The 21,078-nt window shown below is 35.2% G+C and overlaps 2 protein-coding genes across 2 annotated transcripts in view; both read left to right on the top strand.

The window, feature by feature from the left end:
* The window catches only part of LOC127865508 (uncharacterized), an 80,231-nt gene extending 68,600 nt beyond the window's left edge, over positions 1-11,631 (top strand). The window contains exon 10 of the mRNA XM_052405358.1: positions 10,124-11,631. Coding sequence (XP_052261318.1) covers positions 10,124-11,631 — 1,508 coding nt within the window. The remainder of the gene's footprint in view (positions 1-10,123) is intronic.
* A 12-nt stretch (positions 11,632-11,643) lies between these two features.
* LOC127865574 (DNA-binding protein Ikaros-like) lies at positions 11,644-12,098 on the top strand. The gene has a single exon (XM_052405421.1). The coding sequence runs from the start codon at positions 11,644-11,646 to the stop codon at positions 11,956-11,958; it is 315 nt and encodes a 104-aa protein (XP_052261381.1). The 3' UTR covers positions 11,959-12,098.
* Positions 12,099-21,078: the final 8,980 nt, after the last annotated feature.

Genomic DNA, 21,078 nt, shown 5'->3' with positions numbered 1-21,078 from the left:
ATTTATTTTATTTTGGTGTTTTTAAAAATATATTTTTGGTTGGATGTTTTGGGGCTTAGTTAATAAGTAAATAGTCGGTTTTGCTTAATCATGATAACTAATTAATTAACACAGCTATTTTTTCCATATCCAATATGTGTTACCCTGTGAAAGGCTTATAGCAATTTGACAGTATCAATTAATGGGGATCTGTGGATGCACCTATCAGCAAATTGGCATACAAAGTTAGGGTCATACAGATCGTATTTCAGACATACAGAAAGCATCCATGTTTGTGCCGTTTTTGCCTGTTGACTCTGAAGGTGAATATCAGGACTTACTGTTTTCGAAATTTTAAAATACCATGACAAAAGATTGGATGTCTTTGAAAATGGAGCCAAATAGAAAGGTACTTGATTCGTTGTTCTTGTTTTCTCTTTGTTAACCTTTCGGTGTTTTCTCTCTGATTGTGGTCTCTGTACAGTCTGACGAGACTAAAACTGTCACTTTTATAAATGATAGTAATTTAACCAGGTTTTCCGAAGGAAAAAACTGGTTATTAGATTGGCGAATGCGGGCGGGCTGGCTGGCTGGCTGACTGCCTGGCGGGCTGGCGGGCAGGCGGGCGGGCGGAACAAGCTTGTCCGGCCCATTACTATGTCGTTCATTGTCAGATTTTAAAATCATTTGGCACATTTGTTCACCATCATTGGACGGTGTGTCGCGCGAAATAATTACGTCGATATATCCAAGGTCAAGGTCACACTTTGAGTTAAAAGGTTAAAAATGGCCATAAATTAGCTTGTCCTGGCCATAACTATGTCATTCATTGTGAGATTTTAAAATCATTTGGCGCATTTGTTCACCATCATGGGACGGTGTGTCGCACGAAAGAATCACGTCAATATCTCCAATGTCAAGTTCGCCACGACTAAAAATAGATTAAAAAAAAAAAACTTGCAAAGGGGGTTAATTTTGTTTGTTCATTTCAAAAGTTCAGTTTGAGTTTTCTCCCTTTATCAGATTTATTTTTCACAATGAAAACCTGGTTTTGTGACAATTGTGTCCCTTGTCATTGTAATCCATTCATATTATGTCATCTGAGATAACAAATTATGTTTTATCGTTATATTTTATTCTCAGTAATAATGTTTATTTATTTTAAGTGAATTTATTATGTGACTGCTGTTGAATGCTAAAGGTTTTTTTTTCGTCCATCAACACTGCTGGTTTTATTATTATTATAATTACAATTAATGATATATTATGTTATAATTTTTATATTTCTTAGAAAAAATCTTGTGGTTAAGTATTTCTCATAACATATTTATTATGGACAATTACACATAAAGTACTTTAGCACTGTTTACTTTCATGTACGTAAAACTCTGTTGAAAATTTCAATTATTTGTTTATTAATCATTCTAATTATTGTTAAATGTTGAAAACTTGTTGGCTTTTTCATGTAAATGTTATAAATTTTGTTTGTAAATATAATCGATTTTTTTCGTCAAATGGTGCATGGCATAGGTATATAAGAAAAATGGCCGTCCTTTTATAATATGTCTCATTTACTTGCTGGATAATGTCTGTGGCATCCTCCCTCAATCGTAAGCGATGAAGGGCTGGACTGGTGGAAAATTGGTGCAGTGTAATGTTGCAATATTTTGTTTCTGTAGTGGAGTTGAGCCAGGTTGCCCATGTAGATCAAATGTTGTGCTAGCTAGGAGTGTTCTGTGGCATGACACTTTGTTGGTTTTCTGATGTTTAACTTAAATTGTAAACCAGTCATATGCCTTTGTTCTGGATTTTCAGTGGTTCTATCCCTTGATTTAATCACTTGAATTTAACTTTTATATTCAAAAATGTAAAATGTTGTAAACCTGGTTCTATAAAAAAATATTTTCCAGTGCATCAATCAAAGTTGCTACTACAATTTTGAGTGCATGTCTCTGCATTGTTTTTATTTAAAAAAAACATACTAGGCATAATGTGTGTGCTTTGAAGATGAGAATGTTGATCAGTGAAGTTTATGTATGTGTAAAGCCTAAATGTATAATGAACATCATATGATTGATGGTTTCACATACACCTTCATAGAAAGACAGGGTGTATACAAGATATGATTTTGTTTCAAACGATGGGGTCTGTCAAATTTGATTTGTAAAAACAACATATAATGAATTGCAATTAAAATAAACGCTGAATAAGCATTTTGTTTTCATGTCAACACTAATGCCACGAAAATTGTCATAAAACAAACAAATTATACTAAATGAAACGTTGAATGCAACCTTTTATTCTATGGAGGTTTATGAAAGCTCTGATGTTTTTTTTGCGTACTCACGTATGTCTTCATAACCTTTACTGTAAATGCCTATGTTTAAGATGTATACTATTTTTGTGACAAAATATCAGTGTTGTGCCCAGTGGACAGTATTATATAAGAGTATATAGTTATAAGTAGCATAGTATATGCATGAGTCGTGTATTATGAGTACTATATCATACAGGAATACAATTGTGTACATTGTTTGCATTTGTACGAATCAGTTACATGTTCCCTACTGCATTGCTGTAGTTGTACTCACTCAGGAAACCACTGGTTTAAGCAAGGGTTGAGTTTTAAACTGTAATAGCAGATGAACTATTCTATATCTACATGTATGTGATGTAATTGTTTAAAGCACAAAAACTGCAAGGTTTTGTTATAAACACACAGGTTTATCTGAAAAACATTCTCATTGTAAACAGCTTCTCAATGCAGTCAGAAGCCAGTATCGGTAAAGTGCACCTCCCTTTTATTTTCCAAGTACAAGTCTTTGTGTCTCTTTAATTATTGATTTAACTTCACCAATATAATGTTTGAACGCAATATTTTTAAGAACGCTTTTACATTAGCTTCTTTGCGGTTTTTCCAACAAAATTACTTGTTTATGAATTGGCATTAAATATTTTTCTTAAATTATAATGAAACTATTAATTCTAAATTGATAGAGAAAATTATGCAGAACTTTGTTTAAATTGCCTATAACACTGATTTGGGGCATTTCGTTATTTATGATAAAACTGAAAAAAGGAAAGTATTTAAGATATCACTTATAAATTTATGTAAAATCATGGTACATACTAGACTGTGTGTTATTTGAACTGTAAGAGATGTATGTTACCGTGGTAACCATAGTAACCAAAGAGGACATAGGCACGTGTCTTTCATTGTATCCTGACTCCCATTAGACAATACAGCATTATTATAGTTCGTTATTTTTGTTAATATTTATCGTATGTTTCTGGCTCGTTCTTTGTACAAAACTGTGTCCCGAACCTTTTAAAGATCTGATCTTATTTATATTCATTGGCAATAAGTATAATTATCGATTTGATACAATGTTACGTTTTTTTGCCTATAATGTTATTGCATATTCTATGTGTTGATTATGTTATGTTTATTTTTGTGTGCTAGTTTCGTTTCTGTTTTATTCTTTTATTAAGACTATTTTGACGTAGTTTATTTGCTATTCACCGCTCTGGCTTCGCTTCTTTGACCATAACTGCACTTTGTTTGAAATTAGCACCCTTTCATATACGGTCGGGGGCAAAGCATTTGCGAGCTTTTGCTTGCTTTAGACTTAGTAGAAAATCTAAATATGGTTTATTCTAGTTTGTATTTCTCCTCTCGACGAAAGCGGCAAATAGCAGTCTCACTGTCCTTTTGTACGACTGACAGAAGGTACGGCCAAAAAATCCAGTCTTTGCATTTCTATATAGTGATAGATTTTGGCAGTTCAAACCACGTCTAAGATCGAAGTCATATTTGGAGATCAAAATTTCTTTTTGCTATTAAAGAGTTTGAACATTTCTGTCTTAGCCAAAACTTTGTTATATATTGATGGAATGTAAAATAACTTTGCAGACACTAAAAAGTGTTTACGACAACGTCTCTTGTGTAACACCGGTGTGCCTACCTTTCAAGGTCAAGGTTACACATATAGGGTAAAAGTCAAAATAGGCCATACAATTGCCTAAAATTCCTGCCTCAGTTATAACTTGTTCATGTATGGATTCATTTTTATGCTCCCTCAAAATTTATTTTGGGGGGAGCATATAGTCCCGCTTCGTCTGTCCGTGTGTCCGTCCGTCCATGCACAATTTTTTTCCGGGCTATTTTTCAGCAACTAATGACCGGAATTATATGAAACTTTATGGGAAGCTTCACTACCAAGAGGAGATGTGCATATTATCAGCGGGTTCTGGTCGGATGATTTTTCACAGAGTTATGGCCCTTTGAAATTTTCTATAAAAAAATTATTGTCCCCCCAATTACTGTGCCCACAAGACGCTTCCTTTTATCTGAATATATAGTGCAATATTGTGACAACAAAACCTTTGGGGAGCATCACCCGTCTCCGACGGTTTCTTGTTAAATACTGAGGCGTAAATGTAAGGCATTATAAGGCATGTCGCGTGTAACAATGGTCTTCTAACCTCAAAGGTCCATGTCACACTTAGAGGTCAAATGCCATGTCAGCTTGTCAGGACAGTTACTTTGTCGTAAACTATGCAAATTAAAATTATCTCGCCACAAAAAAACACCATCAGGAGACGGATTGTCGTGTGTTTTACTCATCTCCCTACATCAAAGGTCAATCTGACACTTAGAGTTAAAATAACAATTTTGGTAATAATACAGTTTAAAATTTTGGCGGTTTGAGAAAAATTAATGTGAGTGCATCTTCGCCGTATGGACACCTTTTTATGCCCCCGGTCGGGTTGCATATAGCAGTTGAACTGTCCGTCAGTCCGTCCGTCCGAAAACTTAAACATTGCCCATAACTTTTGCAATATTGAAGATAGCAACTTGGCATGCATGCGTTTCTCATGGAGCTGCACATTTTGAGTGGTGAAATGTCAAGGTCATCCTTCAAGGTCAATGATCAAATATACGGCTTAAAGCGGCGCAGTAGGAGACATTGTGTTTCTGACAAGCACATCTCTTGTTTTAAATTAGAATATAGGGATAAACTGTCATTGTTTGAACTGTGAGTGTATGAATCTAATAATACGGATGCGATACAACAGTGTTTTCTGCTAAAATTAACAATTGGCAACCCAAGCAATTAAAAAAACGAGGGCCTAACCCCCCAACCCTAATATGCCTCATGTGTTCTTACTTTCTCTGTATTAGTATTTTAGTATTTCCTTAATGCGTTTGGTGCTACAAGTGGGCGTGGTAGTTATAGCACTATATATTCTCAGTTCCTTTTTTTTGTTATGTTGTGATTTTTATTTTGCAATTCTACAAAGTGAACCATTTTGTTTTGTTCGTCACTGTTTACTGTTTCATTTCGTTAATCATTTTTCGCGGCCCTGTTTTGGGATGTTAAGTGATCAGTTTTATTCACAAGTACGTGTTGATACGTGTGTTAATTGCAAACGCTCGGTGGCTTTTCTGTCAAATTTACTAACACAATTCTATGAAAATTATTTTATGGAATGACAGTTATTGATCACATAACAATATTGAGTGGGCCAACAATTTTAGTTCAAATATTTCTTAAACTTTACCATATAAAGTTAAAAGTATGTCATCTAATAAAAATATACATGTATATTATATTAATCAATTGGTTGTAACTGTACACATCAAATTAAGGCACAGTTTTAAGCGATGGTAGACCGTCAAAGTCTTTTTATTATGGTCCGTACGTGTATGGAAGGCAAGTACCAGTTTTCTAATGACATGTTGTTCTTGATGTGCAGACCCATCATTAATTTTAAGCTCGGCTGTTTTCGGGGAAAAACCCGAGGTATTTTCATAGCCAGCTCGTCGTGTCGTGTCCACCGTCCGCTTCGTGCTAACACCTTAACATTTTGTCAAGGTTTTGAACATTGGCTCTAAAATCAAAGTGCTTCAACCTTCAACTTTGAAACTTTATATGCCGCTGCACCTTGATGAATTCTACATGCCACACCCATTTTTGGGTCACTAGGTCAAAGGTCAAGGTCACTGTGACCTCTAAAAAATATTCCGAAAGCTTTCATCTATGCAAAACTGCACCCGCAGCCGAGCGTGGCACCCGTTATGCGGTGCTCTTGTTCACAATTAATTCATGTTTTGTGGCTGTCATTTTTCCTAATGCAAATTTATTTAAACTGTTTGTTTAATATTTATCGACTTATGATAATATTTATTTAAAATCTGATACAAAATTATGGTAGATAAGTTTGTCTAAACGTATTTACATTTTATGATTGATTCCATATATAAGATGTTAGTTAATCTTGTCAAAACGTATTTGCATTTTATAATTGATTTCATGTAATAGATTCACGTTGTTTTAAGCAACTGCAAATGCTGGAAATACTTGTGTTAACAAGAAATGGCGTATATTATTCACTCTTCACCTGAAATCACTTTGACCTGCATATTACCTCATTTTCGATTCAGAACCTCTTAATTATTGGTTAACCCAAAATAACTGTCTCCGCCTAACATCAATACTTTCTATAAATATTTGATACTTGAATTGATGTTATCATCTATGAACAAATACACATCACCGGACATCATTTTGGCCCTGCCATTAACCTTATTTGGGACTCGTATCATTAAAATTCCACTCATTTAAGATGCAAGGTCAAAATAGTGCAAATTCACCTCTATTATTATGTTTCGAACACGAGCTAAGTCATCGTAGCCACCGAGTGGATTGTTCGCATACTTTCAGTGTTCATTCTCAGCGGGATCAAGCCTTCTTGAATGCTTTTCATTATTCTTAATTCTTGTATCTGCGACCATGAAACCGAACTGCTGCCGAATATGAAAGTCTTGGGATTTTTTTCTTAAAAACAAATTATCCCATAATAATACATGATGCAATTGATTGACAATGAGATATGAGATAAATAACATACCGACTGTAACTGTTCATTGTAGTTGTTCATCAAGAGAAATCGTAATAAACAAAACACGGCCATTTAATTTTGCCATTGTAAGAAACCATTTGCTAATAGAGTTAACCTGTATAAAAAAAATAATATATGAAGATTTCTTTTTCACATACAATATCTGGAAGTTTGTACTGTATTTTTTTAGTTTGTCTCTTTGTTAGAAAACACACTTTACATGTGATGTATGCTGTTCATGACACAAGTTCTCTACGCTTTATTTGGAAATATTTATAACTATGTCTTTTAATTATACACTTTGGCATATGTAAGCGTTTGTTTTTATGAATCTCTTCATCTATGTTGTATATACGACGTTTTCTTTCTTTATGAAATAGTGCCGATCATTAATAAATCAGCTCTAATATATATTTTGAAACTATTTATTTTTTAAATTTTATAAAATAATTGTATGTTCACTTTTTGGAACATACTTTATGTGCTTTTATCACCTGGAGTTTATATCAGTAATTGTATTTTCGACTTTTTATAATCTTAGTTGTCTAGACTTGCATTAACTCTTTAACTGTATGGTCTGACTGTTTTGTAACAACAGTTAACTTTGTATTGTCAAAGGACTATGTCACATAGAAGACCAACCAAACAATAGATCACATAATCATGTTCTTCAACTATTGTGTTATACACATGTCTGTTATTTCTTAAGCTGCGTAAGCTTTGTCCTTACTCCGATACCCATGGCTACAACTCACAACTATCTGACTGAAATAAGCCCTTTATTTAACTATATTCCCATTGCGGACGAAGTAAAAAAAAAGCGAGCAGGTGGCATACGAGCACGTATTTGCAAACAGGCTGATGGCCGTATTTCATGCAAATACATATTCCAAGATAAAAACAATAACAGACGATGTCTTTGCATTGTACCAAATGTAGCAAACTTAAATTGGCAATATTCGTTATTTAAACATAGTTTTGGGAGGTAGCCAAGAGTATGTAAAATAGCGACAGGCTTAATCGGCCAAATGCAATAGATACATTATATATGTGTGCTTATATTCTACGCATTTGAACTATGGAACTATAGAGTTATTAAAGGCTTTTAATGGGAAATTGTCTTTCTTGTTATCTTTTCTTACTTGATCAATTATTTGCGTGCTACAGAGATTGTGGAAAGCGTCTGTCTTGAGTTTTTTTTTACATGAAACATGTTCTTCTTCGTACTTAACAAAACTGTTAGAACACATCCCTTCGTGCAACAGGTCGATATTTGGTTGTAAGAAAGTTGGTATACTACGAAAAAAGAACTGAATAAATGCTTTGATCGCTAAGATGTGCTTGAAAATATTCATACGATGCACCGAACATTAATTCATGTCAGAAATGAATTAACATTTTGTTGATCTGGTAACAACGCCAACATTAGCTTGATGAGTAAAAACCTCAAAGTTATATGATGAAAGTGTGTATTAATAACGGCTTTTTACGTCGGGCTTTTGTCGGGCCAAAAGTTTGAACTCCGTGGGAAGATAACAACTAGCATATTCTAGAAAAACTCCAGTCCTTGTGTTTATAAAATAACTGTAAATTGATTATAATAGGAAATCCCCGATATTGACATGTTAAAGAATATATTGGTGTACAATACTTCAATACTGTTTTCTTTCACTTGGCTTTAAACTCGACGCGTTTGGAGGCTTTGTCAAGCGTGCGTCAATTGTGCAATTTTTACTTTGCGCTACCAGTGTTTAATTTTGACTTTGAAACGTAATTGCCTATTTTAAAACACGCTATTTCCAAATTATCGATGCAACGCGTTACACTTATTTTTGTGAATAAATGATAAACAATGAAACGATACTTCTTTGTATATGATGTATACATTCGTTTTGAGCCGTTGGCAATTGTATTTGTGAAGAATGTTAATTTGAAATTTGGTGAACTATAATATTAAATTACATGATACCCTAATATTGTTTCACTTTGTTTTTCGGTGAGCTAAAGGTAAAATACAGGTTTACGTCATTAATGTGTCCACAATTTACGAATAAAGCGTTCAATAATCTAGTATGGGCCAGATCAAACCAAGACCACTTGACTTATGACTTGTTACAAATCTGTGCAACACACTAAGTAATAAAGTTCCTTAACTCTGAACTGCAATTTAGCAATATTATGCCCCATTTTATTGTTTAAGTTGATTATGGTAAACGGGCAGCATCTCCATATCACTGTGTAAAGAACGGATATTCAACTGAAATTTCACACATTTGTTCCGGGTTCTTGTGGAAGAGCACTGACCCAGTTCCATATGTCTTACCGGCAATTTAGCATAAAGATGCCCATTTAAAATATTTGAAAGGTGGAGAAGTTTTGATCAAAGATAAATCTTTGCTTGTAAATCACATAATTTGCAACGAAAACGTCTATAAATATGTTCAATATTAAAAAAAAGTTATTAGCAATATAAGAGGTTCAAATTTAAATAACCATTGAATCTTGTGACAATAAGAAGAAATCAAGCCTGTACCAGTGGTTACAAAATGGTTTCAGAAGTTTTGTATTTCTGTGTACCCACCTTTAAACCACCTTTTTATAGTTTGTCCCTTGTTTGAAGCTGAAGGGACTTTGATCCAAAACATTTTAAAAACGTGGTAGAACACTGCTACAGGGGTGTTTCTATTCAAATATAGAAAGGTGTTTTGGCTTGACAAGTTGTAGCAAACTTATGGCCTCTTGTCGTTTATTTAACTCTTCTTTAACTTTTTGAATAACCTTTATAAGTAAATGATTATAAGAAAGAACTTTAGATGCGACCAGTTTTTACTTAATTTTGGGCCTTTGTATTTTTAACTACTGTATAAGGAAGAGTGAATTTATTTGTGACAAAACTGTGATGTGGGGGCATCAGTGTCTGTGACAAATTTCTTGTTTATTTTAAATTGTTTTATTGCCATTGAGATAAGTCAATTAAAAAATATATATATTTTTAATTGAGTTGAAATGTAATACTCAGGGATGTGATTTCTCCTCCTTTCAGCTGATTTCCTCCCCTCAGTGTCAAACTAATTTTACAAATAGTTATGAACTTTGCTGTATCTATATGCAAAAGAAGAGTTTTGTTGCATCCTGTAAGGAGGGTAGGAAATTTGTATCACCTAAGGTTGTTCTTAAATCACACCCCTGCATAATGTGATCATTGACGATACTGATGTGAAATTTCCATTTTGTTCAGGTGAGAAGCCTTACGTATGTTCTGTGTGCAACAAGGCATACAGTGACGCAAGCAACTGGAAGAAGCACGAGCGCATGCACACTCGCCAGACACAGAGTGCCCACGAGGATGGGATTGTCTCCGCGATGGTCAGCGCCCCTACCACCCCCGAAATGTCCACTTCACACTCCCCAACCATGAATGTCGCACAGTTGTCCAACATGTACCTGAGCACGGCTAACCTGATGCCCCACAACCAATCGTTTGCCAGCACGCTTTCCCACATTGCAGCCTGCTCTATGGTGGCATCCAAGCCGGGGATGTTCCCAGAGTTAGTCTCCTCCCTGGCAGAGATCCCACATAGTATGCTCTACTCCCACGCACAGTCGCACCAAGCCCACATGTCGTCTTCCATTTCACAGAACTCTGATGACAGTTACGACATGTCGCCACTGTCGAAACGCAAAACGAGCGACTCTCGCAACTGCAATCCGTATTCCAAGACGTTCTCCACCCCTTCATCTACGTTCATGCACAAGAAGCCCAACACCTGCACCACATTTGGTAAGTCTTTCACCCAGATCGGCAAACTGCGGGCCCACGAGCGTGTACATACCGGCGAGAAACCATATGAGTGCAATATATGTGGGAAGACATTTGCCAAGTGCGGCAGCTACCGGATGCACGAAAGAAGGCACCATCGGGACATGATGGAGAACTTTCAGAAGTGTTTTGTCTGTGGAGCCAGCTGCATTTCTATGGATGAGTTGCAGAAGCACATGATGTGCCACCCAGGGGCCCTGAGTCTTAACCTTCAACATGGACCAATGGGCTTCCCAGGGCCTCTACCCATGGGATTTGGTTTACCCATAGATTTCGACAGCAAGTCAGAAATGAAGATAGATCCATCGGAGATTTCTGAAATAGAGAAAGCATTTAACCTGTTTGGAAGTCAGTCCAAGACTGCGCCAGTGACGTCCCATGCTGATCACTATCAGTTACCTCCCTTTGTGTCCTCTTCCCATGCAATTTTTCAACGCTCGCTGTCACAAGGTAATGACCCGCACAGTGCTGTTTCCATGCTGCTGGCATCCAACGGTGCTGAAAGTCTCCTCGGCCAGCAGTTAAGTTACCTAGGAATTCTTTCCCCAGTCAGGCTTCTCATCATGCCCCCTGAGAGAAACCAGTCCGTCGCGTCGTGTGCAAAACCGGTGAAAGAAGAGGTTGAACCAGTTAGTACAACGACAAGAAGTCGCAAGTACTCCTCCGACTCGCACACGTCCATGTCATGTACTGACGGCAAAGAGAAACAGAGTAATGATGAGGACCACGAGAACATGACTGAGATGGATAACGAGAACCATGTTCCCAACCACAGCCAGAAGACTCCATTAGAAGACTCAAGTCTGGCAGAGTCTCGTTCGACAGAGGACTTTCAGTCGGACGATGTTAGCACAAATAGAATCAATGGGGACATCAGTCGCCGAAACCTGAACAAAAGAATGATCTCTTCCTCATACTCGCGTTAACAGCGTCGACCAATGAGGCGCCTAAGCAGCGTCACCATGGCCACAGTATTGGACCAAACGGAGTACCAGCAGCGGTACCACACTGAGGATGGGGAGGAGGAGGAAAAGGAGCTGAACAAGGACCAGCTGATGGTCTCCTTCCTGCTGTCCAAGGGAAAGGTATACAAGTGTGAGCACTGTCACATCATCTTTGAGGACTGCACCCTTTATCTGCTTCATAACCGTTTCCATGCCAACGATCGGGACCCGTTCAAGTATCAGATCTGCAAAAAGTCGTGTGATGGCCGCGTGGAGTTCAACTGCCATCTTACCAGCCACATCAAGTAAGCAACAACACAGGTTGCCATTTGGGCTTTAGAAAATGGGTTTTATTTTAGATGTGTTGTAGGTACACTGAAAAAGTCCATCAGATCCTGGAATATATGCACTTGGAAAATAATGTTTGTTCAAGAAAATAAATAAAGGAACACTGCAGGTATGCAAGCTTCGAACAAAGGTTGATTATAGCAATTGTTAGTACTTGAAAATGGAAATAATACATGTGACTAAATGAAATACAGATGAAAAAAGTATACTCTTAATAATTGTGACTTTTCAAAAATGAAATTATTAAAGCATACTTCTAATTCTTCATGGCACTTTAAAATACATTAGCGATGAACAACATAATAATGTTTTACCGGAAATTCTAAGCATTTCATACAGCGTGATTTCAAAATGTTATATTGATGCAAAGATGTGCCTTTATGCCCTTAATAACTTGTCCAAAGTTGAAACGAAGCTGATAAATTGCAAAGTGGAATTTGGTTTTGTTCAAGAAGTTTTCTCAGATTTTCTAAATGTGTGATATTTCTGTTTCATTGCCGACTTTAAATGATGTGTAACTGATGGTATATATTTAACAGCTCTGTTCTACTAGCAAACATCCTGCTGATAGTGTTACAGTTAAGTTCTGTGGTACTTGTGCAGGCTGGCAAAGTAACAAGACTAGGGTATGCATCATGTTCATATTGTACAAGGGTCCAAGTGTGGAATTATTTGTGCTACTTTTTGTTTCATCATTTTACCTGATACATAACTAAGCACTTTGTTAAATGTGGGAAAACAGGCTGGTTTTAAATGGCATAAAATAAGATGTGATTTGTGTGGAGTGATAAAGAACTCATTTAAAATATAGAAGAGATAGGGAGGAGCATGAGAGTAATGCGCAATATGACAAAGTGAGTCATCAAACCAGTTGAGAAAATTGTATTTGAGCTGAATAGTTCATTAGTAAACTTTAAAATGTCATTTATTAGCTGACAAGCTGGACATATCTCATTGTACTGAAAAATGTGGGATCGAAATGTTTGTTTTTTTGTACCCATTTTACAAGTAGCTCCATACATGTTTATTTTTGCGATTGAAAACTGCACTATATATGAGTATTTATCTATCTTAATATATATATATATATATATATATATATATATATATATATATATATATATATATATATATATATATATATATATATATATATATATATATATATATATATATATATATATCATGATCATGTTTCATTTTTGCTGATGTAAAAAGACTGTGCGTACTATACTGCTGATCGGCTTCTATGTCACTAGTTAGTTTGTAAGTGCAATGATCGATAATTTGTTTGTTTGTAAGGTTGAATGAGAAGCATTAGTATGCCATGTCATAAGGTAAGAAGAATAATTTAGGTAGAAAATTATATGCACGTATTGAGATGTTTATCTTAAATTTGTGCTTTACAAAATTTAGACGTGGCCATGAGATCGACATGCTTTCAATGTAAAGTAACATTATTACTCAAAGTCAACAAATACTTCACACACTTTTTTCGTAGAATAAAGTTAACCCATAAACAAATCAGCGTTCCTTATAGAAATAGCCATAATTTCAACGCCAGATGTGGAATGGTTACATAGGTTTAACACGATATAAAATGCTCGTTTTTATTTTTTGTGGCATTTTATATTCCATTTTGATTTCCCGCCACAGTATCTATTCATAGGACACACGAGACTATCTTGGTACATGAACATGTGTCGAATATATCGTCCCGCAAAAAACACAAAATAGCATTTTGTATCTTGTAAAAATCTATGTTACTAGACCTCATCTAGCATTGAAATTTTGGCAATTGGTATGATTAACATTGATTTTGTATTTGTTAACTTTGTTTTTGGAGGTATTGTACAAAATATTTGTTGAGTTGTAGGGTCAATGGGCATTTAAGATTAAGATGACTTACATGGTTGTACTCTTTGTTACGTTTGAACAGCATCATGGTTGTGTCATGTAATTGATGCATGTGTATGTTAGGGGTTTTGTTGAAAGTGTACTGATAGCTGTATTTATGTCATGGCAATACAACCAGGGTAACTTTTGTGATTAGTTTGTTTCTGAACTGCCAACAATATGGCATTTCACGGTAAGATGCTGGGACTTAGAAATAGGGACCAATTCGGGATTTTGAAAGATCTGTAATGGAACAAGTGTGTGAAGAGAACCCCATCAGCTAGTTTTACGTTAAGCATTTTGAACTTATACAAAAAAGACATTATAGGCTAAATGAATACTGTTACAAAATTTAACATTATGTGCAGTTTTAAAAAAAGAATGGGGCAAAACATGTTTTCAAGTATTTTGCACAAAAATAGTTGTAAATATACCAGAATATATTTAAATTAATTAATTTACTGAGAATCAAGTAACGAATGGTAATGGAAATATTACTTCAAGCTTTTATTTTTATATGTTGCGGCATTCGAATTAAATGGAAAGATTAGGATCTTAGTGTTTGATTGTACATACACAAATATGAAAATGTAAATATTTGTTAACTGCTGATATTACCAGAGCAGTGTTTACAGCGGGAAACACTTTTGTATAAGGTATTTAATTTACACAGTTTTGTGATAAAAATAAAACACTGCTGTAATCTGATTTTTTCTGAAGGTTGATTTGTCAACTCCATTTAATATTTCTGTGTACATTTTGTATCCAAAGTTGTGGAGATTTAGTTTATCAACATCCTCAGCATAATTTCAGAGTACACTGTTTCTATTTTGACCTGTCTCAATAATAAATTGTGTTATGTCGTAATCTATATTGTTCTAGACTATACTGTTGATCAAGTTAATTGCATCGAATGCAAGTTAGTTTATCAGTGTTCAATGCAGGCTTACATCTGCAAATTTTTTGTGAATTCAATTTTTTAAATGTTAAAATTTCTGTATATCATTGTCATGAGATTTCTGTACATATTACCTGATTGTGCCATGACTACAAATTTGTTGCCATAGAAACCATTTGTTAATTATTTACAAACCTGTTACATTTTCTTCTTGTTAAAGTGCTAGTACCAAAAAAACTTCTTTGCTGAATTGTTACAGTGCCATAAGAGGTATTTATTGTTGTATGTACACTGGCTGGCGGCCGCAGGCAAAGGGAATAAAATGTGATCTTGTCAGTTATGTATTGGTTATCAAACCCCTTATGCTCTATGTTCTAAAACTTGATTGCATGATACACTTAAGATTAAACATTGCTTAAGTAAAGTGGAAACAGTCTCATGTATAGCGTGGCATCTAAATTGGCCATATTTTAAGTGTTTAAATATGACCTTATTTGTCACCCGCTAGCCCTGCCGTGATGAGTGGGATTTAACAGAAGTTTACTCCCGTGTATATGATTTGGTCATAGCTAACACAATTGTGTAATATTGGAAGACACTTGTTTACATGCTACACAATTTTAATGTAGCCAATACATCTATGCAATTAACAGGTGTTAAAGAGGACATGGTTATCAACACCATCAGAGTTGCCTAGCAAAATGGTAGCCATCTTGTCCTGCCAAGCCATCAGAATGTGAACTGGAATTCTCAAGATGCCCTCCTATATTTATACAATTTGTATCCATTTGTTGTTTTATGTATGCAATTATTTTGTGAGCTTATTATCATTTTTATAAAATTTGAGTGATTTTTTATCATTGATTCTTTATATGGTTCTTATTGATTTTTTTGTGTCTATAATGTTGTAAAGGATTTCCGTTAAGTTTTTTGTGTTCTGTATCTACCCTAAAGTGCATATATCTGCAGGCTTCTATCATTCAATATAACAATATCACAGTCTGCACTTTGAACATGACAGGGATCAATGATATTCTAGCTTTTGCTATAAACTGTTACCGGCCTGAATCGGCTGTATTGAAAAATGGCTATTTCATAGTTTGTTTGTTTTCAGTTTGATTCTATGATCTATTTGTGTTTTTCTGCAAACTGTTTTCAATCTGGTGTTCAGAGATTTTCAGAATTTTACACTGATGTTGTTTTCAAAAGGTGCTTGAATTGTTTGTTCCAAATCTGGGTCCATGATGCATTTATTTTGTTTTGTTTTTTATACGCTCATTTAAAAAACGTGGCGTATTATAGTTTCACCTTGGCGGCGGGCGGGCGGACGGGTGGGTGGGCGGGCAGGCGGGCGGGCAGCGTCCACATTAGTTTCCGCTCTCTAATTCTAATAGTTTTTATTCGATCTTCACCAAACTTGGTCAGAAGTTGTATCTAGACAATATCTATGTCAAGTTCGAATATGGGTCATGCCGGGTCAAAAACTAGGTCACAGGGTCACTTAGTGCATTTCAAGCCTTTAGAATGGTGTCCGCTCTCTAATATAAGTAGTTTTTATCCGATCTTCACCAAACTTGGTAAGAAGTTGTATCTAGACAATATTTGGGTCAAGTTCTAATATGGGTCATGCCAGGTCAAAAACTAGGTCATAGGGTCACTTAAACCATTTCAAGCATTAAGCATGGTGTTCGCTCTCTAATTGAAGTAGTTTTAATCCGATCTTCAATAAATTTGGTCAGAAGTTGTGTCTAGACAATATCTAAATGTAGGTCAAGTTCAAATATGGGTCATGCCAGGTTAAAAACAAGGTCACGAGGTCCATTAGTGCATTTCAAGCGTTTAGCATGGTGTCCGCTCTCTAATTGAAGTAGTTTTCATCAGATCTTCACCAACTTTGGTCAGAAGTTGTGTCTAGATGATAGGTAGGTCAAGTTCAAATATGGGTCATGGTAAAGTTATCAAGTTGTCCAAAGCCTTAAAACGGGCGTATCTTGTGACAGTTTGGCACTCTTGTTTTAAATATATTTTTGGTGGATGTTTTGGGTCTTAGTTAATAAGTAAATAGTCGGTTTTGCTTAATCATGATAACTAATTAATTAACACAGCTATTTTTTCCAAATCCAATATTTGTTACCCTGTGAAAGGCTATAGCAACTTGACAGTATCATTTAATGGGGACCTATGGATGCACCTACATGTATCAGCAAATTGGCATACAAGTTTAGGGCCATACAGATCGTATTTCAGACAAACAGAAAGCATCCATGTTTGTGCCGTTTTTGCCTGATGCCTCTTAAGGTGAATATCAGGACTTACTGTTTTCGAAATTTTAAAATACCATGACAAAATATTGGATGTCTTTGAAAATGGAGATAAATAGAAAGGTACTTGCATTTTTGTTCTTGTTTTCTCTTTGTTAATCTTTTCGGTATTTTCTGTCTGATTGTGGTCTCTGTACAGTCTGACGAGACTAAAACTTTCACTTTTATAAATGATAGTATTTTAATTGTAATCCATTCATATGATGTCATCTGAGATAACAAATTGTGTTCTATCGTATATTTTATTCGCAGTAATAATGTTTTTTTATTTTAAGGGAATTTATTATGTGACTGCTGTTGAATGCTAAACGTATTTTTTTCGTCCACCAACACTGCTGGTTTTATTGTTATTGTAATAACAATTAATGATATACATGTATTATGTTAAAACTTTTATATTTTTTTAAGTTGATAGAAACAATCTTTTATTTAAATTTTTCTCATAACATATTTATTACGGACAATTGCACATAAAGTACTTAAGCACTGTATACTTTCATGTATGTAAAACACTGTTGAAAATTTCAATTACTTGTATATTAATCATTATAATCATTGTTAAATGTTGAAAACTTGTTGGCTTTTTCATGTAAATGTTATTAATTTTGTTTGTTAATATAATCGATTTTTTTGTCAAATGGTGCATGGCATTGGTATATTAGAAACATGGCCGTCCTTTTATATGTCTCATTTACTCGCTGGATAATGTCTGTTGCATCCTCCCTCAGTCGTTAGCAATGAAGGGCTGGACTGGTGGAATATTGGTGCAGTGTAAAGTTGCAATATTTTGTGTCTTTAGTGGAGCTGAGCCAGGTTTCCCATGTGACATGTAGGAAGATCAAATGTTGTGCTAGCTAGAAGTGTTCTATGGCATGGCACTTTGTTGGTTTTCTGATATTAAACTTGAATGCCTTTGTTCTGGATTTTCAGTGCTGATATCCCTTGATTTAATGACCTGAATTTAACTTGTATATTCAAAAACGTTAAATGTTAGTATATATTTTTGCAGTTCAATAAATACAGCATAAATGGACATATATTTATTGTACAATTTTGTATTTTAATAATAAACAAACCCGTAAATTGAATTTTGCATTTTGATTATACCCCCACAAACGAAGTCGGTCGGTCGGTCTGTATTAAGTGTCCGCTCTCTAATTCAAGTTGTTTTCATCCCATCTTCACCAAACTTGGTCAGATGTTGTATTTAGATGATATCTAGGTCAAGTTCGAATATGGGTCATGCCGGATCAAAAACTAGGTAATGGGGGTCACTTAGTGCGTTTGAAACATTTAGCATGGTGTCCGCTCTCTAATGCAAGTTGTTTTCATCCGATCTTCACCAAACTTGGTCACATGTTGTATATAGATGATATCTAGGTCAAGTACAAATATGGGTCATGCCGGGTCAAAAACTATGTCACGGGGGTCACTTAGTGCGTTTTAAACATTTAGCATGGTGTCCGCTCTCTAATTCAAGTTGTTTTCATCCGATCTTCACCAAACTTGGTCAGATGTTGTATCTAGATGATGTCTAGGCCAAGTTTGAATATGGGTCATGCCGGGTCAAAAACTAGGTCACGGGTCACTTAGTACGTTATACACATTCAGCATGGTGTCCGCTCTTTAATTCAAGTAGTTTTCATCCCATCTTCACCACGCTTGGTCAAAAGTCTAGATGATGTGTAGGTCGAGTTCGAACATGGGCCATGCCGGGTCAAAAACTAGGTCACGGGGTCACTATGTGCGTTTTAAACATTGAGCAGCGTGACCGCTGTTATTTGTGAAGACTACATGCAAAATATTCTGTGTCAATGCGGCGTGTGGGGGTATTGGTCACGTCTGTGATAAAGCTCTAGTTAATTTGTACTTAATGTTAAGCAAGAAGTTATTTATTTTTTATTTTTACATATCCAATTTAATGACAATCTACCAATTTATTCAAATATGTTATGTTAAAAACCAAAAATTTGCTGCAATTGATCATATTTCGGAAAAATCTCGAAATCATGAGTAAAAAGCCATACATATGGTCATTGCTTTAACCAACTGCCCTATCATGTTTGGTAAACAACCCTGTCAAACCAATTGATGCATATATATAATGCTATTGACATTGGCGTCAACCTATAAACTTAAAAAGGGTAAAAAACAGCCCCAATATGATACAACAATTTATATCTGAATTCTTTTACCATTACCCTATTATATGAGCTTCTTATGTGCTTTATTATTGCTTTAATTATTTTTGTCAGATTCATATTTTAAGCTCATCTATATTTTGAAAAAATGAGCTATTGTCATCACCTGGGCGTCGGCGTCTGCGTCGACTTCTGCGTCCTCGTCCGGTAAAGTTTTGTGTTTAGGTCAACTTATCTCATAAAGTATCAAAGCTATTGCATTCACACATGGCACACTTACTTACTATCATGAGGGGACTGGGCAGGCAAAGTTAGATAACTCTGGCTGTCATTTTGACAGAATTATGTGCCATTTTTATACTTAGAAAATTGAAAATGTGGTTAAGCTTTGTGTTTAGGTCCACTTTATTCCTAAAGTGTCAAAGCTATTGCTTTCATACTTGCAACATTTACTAACAATCATAAGGGGACTGTGCAGGCAAAGTTATGTTACTCTGACTGGCATTTTGACAGAACTATTTCCCCTTTTATACTTAGAAAAATTGAAAATTTGGTTAAGTTTTGTGTTTAGGTCCACTTTATTCCTAAAGTATCAAAGCTATTGCTTTCATACTTGCAACACTTACTAGCTATCATAAGGGGACTGTGCAGGCAAAGTTATGTTACTCTGACTGGCATTTTGACAGAATTATGGCCCCTTTTACACTAAGAAAAGTTTTAATTTGGTTAAGTCTTGTGTTTAGGTCCACTTTATTCATAAAGTATCATAGCTATTGCCTTCATACTGGCAACACTTACTAACTATCATAAGAGGACTGTGCAGGCAAAGTTATGCAGCTCTGACTGGCATTTTGACAGAATTATGGAACTTTTTTGACTTAGTACCTTAATTTTTTTTTTAATGTTGTGTTTAGATCAATTTCACTTCTAAAGTATCAATGCTATTGCTTTCAAACTTCAAATACTTTCTAACTATAATGAAGGTACTGTACCTGGCATGTTGCATTTGACCTTGACCATTGAATGACCTTGACTGTCAAGATCAAAGTATTACATTTTGCAAAATTTGCCATAGCATCTTTATTTATGTTCAGACTTGATTCATACTTTGACAAAACAACACCTACCTGACATACCGCAATAGACTCCACCCAAACCATTTCCCACGCCCCACCCCAGAATCCCCATCCAAAAAATATTTTGTTTTCCATTTTTTTTATAAAGATCATCTGATAAATGACCCCCTCCCCCTTTTTGATTGAAGTATTGAGATAGGTCCCTTCACATGTAAAAATAAATTGATGAGTGGTCTGCATCTGCTAGGCGGTGCTCTTGTTTTAAAGAGGTTATCTTTTAAGGTACCTTTTAAAAGACACGGGGCCCTGTAAGCTTGACAAATTTTTTTACCTGATTTGTATGTCTTTACGGTAATATGGATACCGGTAGTCGACAATCTTTTTTTAGGGAAACATTTCTACTAAGAATATTTTAACATGCTAACTTTTCTTGCAAACAAAACCTGGTTCTATATTTTGTTATTTTCCAGTGCATCAACCAATGTTGCTGCTACAATTTTGAGTGCATGTCTCTGCATTGTTCTTATTTAATAAACATACTACGCATTATGTGTGTTCTTTGAAGATGAGAATGTTGATCAGTGAAGTTTATGTATGTGTAAAGCCTAAATGTATAATGAACATCATATGATTTATAGTTTCACATACACATTCATAGAAAGACAGGGTTTATACAATATATGATTTTGTTTCAAACGATGGGGTCTGCTAAATTTTATTTGTAAAAACAACATATCATGAATTGCCCC

The sequence above is a fragment of the Dreissena polymorpha genome, chromosome 2, assembly GCF_020536995.1.
Source record: "Dreissena polymorpha isolate Duluth1 chromosome 2, UMN_Dpol_1.0, whole genome shotgun sequence".
Taxonomy (NCBI): Eukaryota; Metazoa; Mollusca; class Bivalvia; order Myida; family Dreissenidae; genus Dreissena; species Dreissena polymorpha.
This window is presented reverse-complemented; position numbering and strand designations above follow the sequence as displayed.

Coding starts and splice junctions, on each gene's coding strand:
- LOC127865574 (XM_052405421.1), top strand. CDS start 11,644: ATGAGGCGCCTAAGCAGCGTCACCATGGCCACAGTATTGGACCAAACG.